Genomic DNA, 10,401 nt, shown 5'->3' on the forward strand with positions numbered 1-10,401 from the left:
TAGTTTTAGTTTAGTTTTTAATTATTACACTATTTGTTTATCTAATCATTACCTTATTTTTTCAATTATTACTTTCTCATTGCTCTTTATTTCTCTCCAATCATTATCCTTATCTTCAATCATTACTTTATTTCTCTCTCCACCCATTACTAAAACTAAACTAAACTAAACTCTCAACCGAACAAAGCCTGAATATTTAATTTAACAGGTTGATTAGATTGTGTTTTCTCTAAAATGTCGGCACGCTAACTTGCTACACGAGCCTTCGAAATGATTTGACATTTTTAAATTTAAGCCGAGGTTGTATAAATGTTTTAATGGCTTTTTGTAGTGACACGCATGTCATGTTTATAAAGAGTGTGTTACAGTAAATATTGTCAAATTTTTTTTATCAAATTTGTGTAAAATGTTTTATATAATTATTCATCTTCACGAAAATAGTCTAAAAAGATGACTAAAAAAATCCCTAAAAAGTTGACTACATATACAAAAAGGTCGATAATTTTGTCTTTTTTGATCTTATTTGGACTTTTTTTTTGTGTTTTTTTTTTCATGTAATTATACTCTTTGAATTTCTCCCATTGATACGAATGGTTAATTTTTTTTAAATTTTAACTAAAAATGAATAAATATTTTATTTAAAATATTTAATAATACCCAGAGTCTTTAAGAAAAAATTAAGTTGGGCCTACCTCATGTATCGGTTTCATTGCCCGAGAACGTGCACCCGGGCCCGTAACATTGCAACCCGAATATAAAATGTCGTCATACCATTACACGGAGTATAAACGAGAACCCGCGATGCAGAATATACTTATCTCCCTACTGTTTAAACTTTAATCTCTCTCATCTCATTTTAAACCCCGCCTAAATCCCTGCTTAATTTACCACTATATAACTCTCTCTCCTCCCATTCTCTCTCTCTCTCTCTCCACTTCACTTCGCCCGTCACTGACCTTTTTCCTTCCCTCCCCTGTTTCTCTCTCCGCTATTTCTCCCTCTATATCTATACAATAGTACAATAATTTTCAGAAGTTTATTAGGGTTCAACGATTCTGTGTGGGTCTGTGAGCGCATATAATACGATCGACTACTGAGGTGAAAGTTATCTGATGGCGAACACTCGCGTTGGCAGCAACGGCGAGGCGGAGCCGGTGAAGCCGACGGCGCTGACAAAGTCTGCTTCGTTCAAGTCGCGGAGGAAGCCGGCTTCTTCTGCCTCCCGAGCCGGCTCTGAGGTCGACGACTTCATCAACCTCTTGCACGGCTCCGATCCGGTCCGGGTCGAGCTCAGTCGCCTCGAGAACGATGTCCGAGGTCAGATACTCTGTGTGTGTGTGCGCAATTAATCGCATTCAATCATCGCTCCCGCGTTCAATCATCGCTCGCGCTCTCAATTATTCTGTTGCGAATTTAGTACTTCGGTATATTTTAAAAGACGTTTTCAAGCTCGCGAACTATGCACGCGCATATTATGTGACTTAGGGCGCACACACACTCACTCACAAAACAAAGAACTGGAGGTGTTGGGTGTTTTCTTTTTGAGCAATAATAGGAACACAATTTCGGGCAAAGCCGTTTGGATTCATGAGTCCAAGTATATCGAACGGCCTAGACGCATTTATTGATGTAGTTGTGTTTCTATACTTTAGATTTGAGATAATAAACAAGGACTTTAGATTTGAGTTGCTCTATTTCTTTTTAGAAATTACGGCCACTCATGCGTCTAAAAAAGCATATTAGTAGAGGCGGAATATGCACGGGTGAATCCCTTTCTCACGCGTGGTTCGAGGAATTTCTCAGTCCTCATCCAAGAATTATTTTTTCAACTAAAAAACAGAAACCAAAATGATTGCAGCCTTTCCGTAGGGAAAAAAAAAAAAAAACTAAAATGATTTCTTTACTTTTTAATTAATTGTACGACAATCTAAGACCTGACGTAATTCTACTTTAATGTTAAGATTATCATTTTTTAGGAAGTTGACTGTATTTAATGTTAATTGTTTTGTTATATCAACTGAGACTGGAACATAAGGTAGTCACGAGGAAGGGTGGAGACAGGTGCGATAGTTGACAGTTTCCTGTGTTTGTGGCGTCATCAGGGGTTCTGGAATGACAAATTATTTGGTGGTCTTGCGGTATTGCCACGTGCTGCGCACCTGCACCAACACCCTTATTGCAAAAATGTGTGGTGGATACGTGGTGGTGCCCTAAGACCACTAAATAAGCACTTGTGCTTGAACTGGAAATTTTCCAGGGCTTTTGAATTTCTTGCATTGATCTTTAGGCACTGAGATTATAATCTTTGGATGCAGTACTTTTATAAGGTATTTGGACTCTGAGTAGAAATCAGAGGCCCTGAAAAGGTGAGGTCTTAGATGGTCGGCTCAACCACTTAGTGGTTGGCTGCTCCATGGGTGGAGATCAGATTCCTATTTAGTTTGTTAATGTGATTCCAAGTTGGTTAGATTATCATAAATCATTTTCCTGTTTAGTCTGCTTTAAACGAAGAATTGATCCGAAATCATATTCCAAGTCCCCCTCAAGTTTCGTATCTTTTGAACTAAGCCTTGAGTGGTTAGGAAGAGGGAAGCTTTATATATCCTACATGCCACCTCAGCTATTGCCAGGCCCCTTTCTATAAGCGGGCCAAGTACATACTAGTGTTGTTTTTTTCAGGTGGGTTGGTAAGGTTGGAACACAAATTCTATTGCCTGTTTTGTTCAGGATTAGATTATTAGCTACCAACTCATCTAAAAGCTCAAGTTATCAAACTATCTCTCTCTCTCTCTCTCTCTCTCTCTCTCGTTTTCTCTCTCTCTCTCTCTCTCTCTCTCTCTCTCTCTTGTTTTAAGTAGTTAGTATCTTACAGTGTCTAGTTCGAATTTTTGGAGTTGGTCTGTTTATCTCATAGCATTAAATTGCTTCTCCACATTGCAGATAAGGACAGGGAATTGGGAGATGCACATGCAGAAATCAAGGCGTTGAAGTACTCTGAACGTCTAAAGGAGAAGGCAGTAGAAGAGGTACTTCAATTGATTTTAGCTCTAAGAGTTTGCTTATTTCAGCACCTTCTGCAGTTATTTTCCTCGTATCGAGAACCAGGTTACTTTATGGGTTGATGGAAATCATAATTTGGCATTTCTTTGAGTCCATAAACATGGAATGGAATGGAATGGTCTTGAATTTCATTTTGCAAAGTTGGTCGGAATGTTAGATGTTAGATTTCTCATCTGGTTTAATTTCTGCTGTGAGGTTGCTTTGATTTCCTTGTTTTAATAGATTGATTAGTTTGGTTGATTTCAGCTAAGTGAAGAGCTGAAGAAAGTAGATGAGAAGCTAAAAGCGACTGAAGATAATCTAGAAAGCAAGGTACTGAGTATAGTGATTTTCCCTGCCAGTTGAAAGGTTTCATCCCACATCCAGTATTTGATGTAATCTCCAATCTCAATGCACTGATGAGTTTGTCATAATTTCCTAGAACTTAGAGCTTAAGAAGATAAATGAGGAGAAAAAAGCAGCTCTGGCTGCACAATTTGCTGCAGAAGCAACCCTTCGAAGAGTCCATGCTGCCCAGAAAGATGATGAGATGCCGCCTATTGAGGCCATTATTGCTCCACTGGAGGCAGAGCTGAAATTAGCTCGCTTGGAGGTAGATATAAATGGATTTGTTGTTTATTTCTTTGCTCATAAGGCATTGCCTTGGTTTACTCGTTTCATCTTTTGCAAATAAGCATGATTTTAATGTACCTACCTTAACAAGTTCCCACTTATCACTAGGGATAGGAAAGTGTGAAGGAAAATTCGTAGTTTCTCTGGCATAAAAGTTGGTGTAGGATGGGATTGTGGACTGGCCTTGTGGCTAATATTTTGTAAGAAGGTGGGAGAAGGTTAGCGAGCTACAAACTTGAGGGTCTAAAGTTTCGAAGAAAGGGTTTCTGTTAGGCAAAGGGAGACTGAATTTTGAGGCTGCAAACTGTATGAACAGATAGAATGTATATTAAAATCGATTCCTTCTTTGTGATTGATTAAAGTTAAGGGGAAGGAATTTTAAGTAGAATATAACAAGACCCTGTTGGGCCCGTTGGGGTATTGAAGGTTAAGCTGTAAAACAGAAATAAGAAAGTTTGCATAGTTCCCAGAAACTTCCCTTTATGAGTTCTTAGGCATCACACACCGAATTGAAGCTCAACATATCAAGTGAGACATAAGTTTGGAGAATTGTTTTAATGCTCTTTGCGATTTTTGAATACTTTTCAAACATCTTATTCTAGAGTGTTCCATCACATATGTACTTCCTGCAGGACTCCCATGCATGAAAATATTCACTGTGCCGCCATTTTTCGGTCAAAGAATGTGCTCCTTTACCAATCTTTTATACGTTCTCCCAGCAACAGAAATTTGGGAGTCAGCTTCTGATCTAGAATTGCATCATGATGATACAAAAAATGCACAAAAATATTTTGAGATTGCACTAAAGATTAACTTCTTGTTCAATCTAAAATTTTGCGAACCTGTATGCAGTTATCTTACAGGCATCTACAAAGTCTGAATCTCAAACAATTGAACGTGGAGATTCGGGAACTGCTGTCGGTATAAAAAGCATTAGAACAATGATTCCGCATAGAGAGCATAAAAAATGGCATGAAGTAGGACATAAAGACCAAAAGTAACACTCCATTTGTAAGTATTTTATAAATTGGAGAAGTGCTCCTGACTCCTAAAGTAATGAAAGGCTTCATTAAAGACATATCAACAGCATGTTCACTCAAAAAGAACATATAGCAAACAGGAGCTTGATCAAGGAGAGCCCTAGAAGTGCTCCTATCATCAAGCCCAACCAATTCCAAATGCTTCTTTCTTTAAATTTCTCATTTAGTCTTCCAGCTTTCTAGGGCCTGCTTCTGAAATTCTAAAGCCACCTGAGAATTTATTATTTGAAAAATGTAGAATTAAGTATGGACGGTAAGTGTTTAAACTATGTGTGAGTTTTGTGCTTTGTTAGGTGGCAAAGTTGCTGGATGATAACCGAGCATTGGATCGCCTTACCAAATCTAAGGAGGCTGCTTTGTTGGAGGCTGAGAAAACTGTTCAGATGGCTTTGGCAAAAGCAGCCTTGGTCGATGATCTACTAAACAAAAACCAAGAGCTAATGAAGCAGATAGAAATATGCCAGGTTTTTTATATGTTTGAATGTTCCATTTTTGCTGACTAGCCATGCAAGTGAATGCATGTACTTTGGCTATTTGCTAGTGTTTGAAATCTGAGGTATTTACATTCCTCTCAATTCAGGAGGAAAATAGAATTTTGGACAAAATGAATCGGCAGAAGGTTGCAGAGGTTGAAAAACTAACCCAAACTGTTCGTGAGCTTGAGGAAGCAGTTTTGGCTGGTGGAGCTGCTGCGAACGCTGTTCGTGATTACCAGAGAAAAGTGCAAGAGATGAATGTAAGAAGCTATTAAGCGTTGTAATACTTGACTGGTCCTTGAATTAACTAGGGGCTATTCCTAATTTAGAGTTAACCGACGAATCTGGTTCTATTTGCAAATTGGTGTAGGAGGAGAAAAGAATTTTGGATAGAGAACTTGCTCGAGCAAAGATCAGTGCAAATAGGGTTGCTGTTGTAGTTGCAAATGAGTGGAAAGATGCCAACGACAAAGTAATGCCTGTTAAGCAATGGCTTGAAGAAAGAAGATTCTTTCAGGCATGTTATCGTTCTAATTCTCTTTCCGTGGTTGGAAATTGCTATTTTCCTTGCCTTATTGAAAGGGCTGGCTTGGCATGGACACGTCGACGGTCTACCAGCCTCATGTATCCTTGTCCAACACATTTCAGATACATACGCGGGACACACTCCTAACATGTGTCGTACAGGGCCAACTATCTGCCGATTTTTTGTATGATAAATTTTAATCGGACAGTAGGACTTGCTGGGAACATGTCAGGGACAGACAACAGGGTCTGGGCCCTGTATAAATGTCAACCAATGGGTTCTGGTCATAGCCCCCAGTTTTGCAGCTTTGTCCCCCCTCTAGATAACCAATCTTACACCACCGTTGTTTGTGCTTCCTGCACTTCTCTTCATTGAATTCCTAGACAGGGGTGTTTAGGAATGGGAATGCAATTTTAAAGAGCTTGGGGCTGGTCCAAATTGCCATGGATGCTTGGTTCCTGAATGATTATCGGGTGTATGTGACTAATGTTTTTACATGTTCATTGAGTCAATATTGTTTCTATTTTAGTCCTTATTTGATGGAATGATACTTGTGTTTTATCGTTGACATCATGATATAGCTCCAAATTCTATTTATCTTGTGCTGTGTTCGATACATCCGTGTCTTCATGTCCTTATCATGTCATTTTCGTGTTCCGTGTGCATATCTTTTCTTCTCACTTCCCAGCCTAGTACCACAGCCACAAGTCAGGTTGTATGGATCTTTCAATGAAGAGCATCAGTTCAGCAAATTACCTTTTAAGTTCTCTTTGCTGGTTATATGGTCCTAAGAAATATACAGATTAACATTGGCTCTGATAAATTTTCACCCATGTATGTATGATTGTAATTGTATCCATTGGTGACAAGTTAGATGCCAATGGTTTCTTGTCAACATGGAGTAAAAATATACTTTGCAATTTGCTTTCCTTGTTGCTTCTGATTTAAAAATTGCATACTAACAGAAGCTGGAACCTTAAAAAATGTTCTCTGCAAAATAGTTATCCAACACGGTTACACCATTCCACAAATCCATGAAAATTTCGTTTAAATCCCTCATGAGGTGAATTAGAGGCTTTTCATGAAAGACTTGTTGTAGTGTGGACGGTGGATCATATCATTGGAAATTGTCTTTGATATTTCCCTTGTGCAATGCTATTTCTCAATTTTGCTTGAGACTTGATAGAATAAAGTGAGACTGCTCAAAAAATGTTCCTGAAGAACCAAAATGAACGCCTTTCAAGAATTTACTTTATAATTGTTTCGACTTTTCCCTTCTCTTGTCATACAAGTTGTTCCTAATATTGTATGTTGTATCTCTGTAGGGAGAGATGCAACAGCTTCGAGACAAGCTAGCAATAGCAGAGCGCACTGCAAAGGCTGAAGCACAGTTGAAAGTGAGTAGCTAACTGCTTTTATCCCTTGCTTTTTGTTTTTTCTATTGGAGACCTTCTATCTGTGGTTGAATGGAATGAATATTGGAGTGGAATGGTCATTCCAATGAAATACCCATTGCGATGTCTGTTCACCATTAAATGAGAACTGACCATTAAGAAGGCACTCATCATTCACCAAAATAGGAGAAGTGCCATTTGGAAGGGCTAAGGAATGAACATGTCATACCTTTCTTGTTTCTAGTCAAGACAAAATTACCCCTCCCATGTAGGCATCCTGATACACAGGTACTTTCAGTCATTTATAGAAGGGTATTTGGGCATGCAAATGGGTATTTTGGTCATTTTGTAGTTTCACTTCATTGAGGTTGATGGTCTGCCGGTTGACTGATTGTGCAGGACAAATACCAATTGCGATTTAAAGTTTTGGAGGAAAAACTTAAAGCATCTCCTAACGGTTTTTCCCGCACACCCAAGGAAGAAAGAAGCATACGCAATGGACACTTGCGCCGCCAGTCTCTTGGTGGAGTGGAAAATCTGTCCAGAGCTACGTCAAATGGCTTTTTATCCAAGAAAACAAATAGTCAATGTGGGTCATTTCAGTCCATTAAAGCTAGTGCATTATTACAACATGCAACTATCTCATCTGGGTCATTTGACGGTGGAAGTAGATCAGTGGACAGAGATAAGTTAGTTACAAATCCAACTGAGAAATATGATGGACTCCCTGATGCTGCTGATCAAATCCACAGTAAGATGATTAAACCACACGAGGAGAATGGATTTTCTATTGATAAAACAAAAACAGAACGAGACGATTGTGTTTCTGGAATGTTGTACGATATGATACAGAAAGAGGTGCTAACTTTACGGAAAGTTTGCCGTGAGAAAGATCAGAGCCTTAAAGACAAAGATGATGCAATTGAGGTGAGAGATTTTTGTATATGTTCGAGTCTCTCTCTCTCTCTCTCTCATCTATACACACGTGTAAAGATGTACATCAATTCTATTGGTCTGATGTTTATCATGCAGATGTTGGCGAAGAAGGTAGAAACATTAAATAAGGCAATGGAAGTTGAGGCCAAAAAAATGAGGAGAGAAGTAGCTGCCATGGAAAAGGAAGTTGGACGCCTCAGTGGTACCCGCGGAGCTGTAAATGGTGTTCTGTCTCATTCATCAAGGTGAATTCTTTATTTTCATTTCTAGGTTTAATTTGAGGTGCTTCCACATCTGACACACTTAGATATCAGCAGTTGGTGGATTTTGATTCCTAGAAAGTATTTGATATATTCAAATGTGACGCAGCAAAAATTCCGCAATGGGGTAGAAAACTCAATATGATAGTAGAATGGGAATAATCAGAATCTCATGCAGAGGATTTTACTGAGTCTTCTGAGTTCTGACTACTTCAATCTTCCCCCCAGCTTGATTCGATAAATTTATCTTTGTTCCATATGAATTTTGGGGCGTGAATGACTGGAACAAAATCTGTGGAGTACAGCATTTACAAAAGTGTTTGAAATATTTATACATATTGGATAAGACCATTGAATTTTGACTCCTATAAGACTCGCCTTGATTTCATTGATACCTGTATGTGTTGGCCTATTGTGTTTGTGGTGCCTGATAAATACTAAGGTCAATTGCATCCTAGGTATATTTCGTTTGAGTACTAAGGGTGGTGTTGGATTTCTTTTACACTAATCCTAGTCCTAGTCCTAGCATATGTAATGCTAAGCTACCCTAGCAGCCAACGTACTCTTCGTCTTCCTTCGGTAATATAGTGAAAACTGATGCGATCTCGATGTAGGCAATTTTGCTGGATCATGTATGTCTCATGATTTCTTAGTTGTGATTGATTGTTTCTTCGTGCTTGTGTGTGTGGTTCATCACCAACAGTATGCCTCTGTAGTAGCTATTCAAAGTGACTTATGGCCATAGCGTGACGGAACTGACAACTTTCCTTAATTTTCAGGAATACACGAAATCCGTAGGTAGCAGATGGGTGATGGACTATTTACAATGCCAGAGATCAACATATTGGAAGTTAAGCTGTGCAGGCAAATGTTGTGTGTATTTACCATGAATTTTCTCCCTTAACTTCTTGTCAGCTTTTTATTACAGCTCCGTTGTCTCGGTCCATCAGCCGATTTGTAAAGAACTGACTTCAGGTGTTCTAGGAGATTATATTGATCTTGTATATTTTAGTGTTATAATGTTACTCTCAAACGTATCCGCAAGTGTGCTGCGAATTTATTTTTAAGAGTTGGTTTTGCACTATCCATAGAAACGAGACGCAAGGGAAGCTCAGTTCTGATAGTCGATTGTCACTGTGAATGTCTACAACTAATGTTTTATACTTCGTGGAATTGCTTGTGAACGTAATTCCTTAGTTATGCTGATAATCATTGATTTGTTATATCAACAACAAAATTATCTGAACAAAAATGGGATTACGGATTTACTGAAGGCTTTTATGGTCTTATTTCACTTTGTGCGCACTAAATTATTACACTCATTTTCTAATTCATAAATTATATATTTATGAATTGAACGAATATCATTTGAAAATGAGTATATCGAACTCACGTATTTTTTGCGATCTGGGCTAAACTCAAATGGTAGTTCCAGCTGGGTTTCATCTCATCATTTTACTACCACAAGAAATCCAACGTTCTTGGCTCAATTTTTTTTAAGTATCTAAGAAAGAAATTAGGATTTTTTTCTTCGACAAATCAGATCATCTCAGATACTTATATATAAAAAAACATAGTACAATTATAGGATTTAGATTGCTTCGAAAACATACAAAAAATTATGGCCGTTATGTAATGTAAAAGAAGAGAAGATTAAACAAGAAAATTCTTAAGAAGAAAAGTGTGACGGAAGTGGAGAGAAAAAGTTTACTGTGCCTAAACTCTGTTATACTTTCCGTCTTAAAAAATTTATCCGATCAGTAAAACGAGAATTAAAAGAAGAATTATTTTTTCAACAGAAAATTAAATCTGTTGTAAAAAAATCCAAAGATGGATATTTACAAACCACTAGATGTACTCCTGGAATTTTTCCAGACAAAGCCTCATTATTTTTTAGGACGAAGGTAGTAGTATACTCATTTCTCACATTAAATAAGATTCTTGTTCAATCTCAAAATGTATGTCCGGTGTGCAAAACGATGACGTAAAAATAGTAAACTTTTTTGCTTGGAAAATTCATTTTTTTTTCAACAATTGACTAAATATCGACGAGTTCTTTTACTTTACAAAAAAAATTTGAATTTTTGTTAACCCTAG

General features: G+C 37.8%; 1 protein-coding gene across 1 annotated transcript; it reads left to right on the forward strand.

The window, feature by feature from the left end:
- Positions 1–917: 917 nt before the first annotated feature.
- LOC131319441 (microtubule-associated protein 70-2-like) lies at positions 918–9,427 on the forward strand. The gene is made up of 11 exons (XM_058349678.1): positions 918–1,317; positions 2,941–3,026; positions 3,307–3,372; positions 3,482–3,652; positions 5,006–5,176; positions 5,293–5,448; positions 5,559–5,705; positions 7,040–7,111; positions 7,508–8,035; positions 8,141–8,289; positions 9,084–9,427. The coding sequence occupies exons 1-11, from the start codon at positions 1,113–1,115 to the stop codon at positions 9,100–9,102; spliced, it is 1,770 nt and encodes a 589-aa protein (XP_058205661.1). The 5' UTR covers positions 918–1,112; the 3' UTR covers positions 9,103–9,427.
- Positions 9,428–10,401: the final 974 nt, after the last annotated feature.

The sequence above is a fragment of the Rhododendron vialii genome, chromosome 3a, assembly GCF_030253575.1.
Source record: "Rhododendron vialii isolate Sample 1 chromosome 3a, ASM3025357v1".
Lineage (NCBI taxonomy): Eukaryota > Viridiplantae > Streptophyta > Magnoliopsida > Ericales > Ericaceae > Rhododendron > Rhododendron vialii.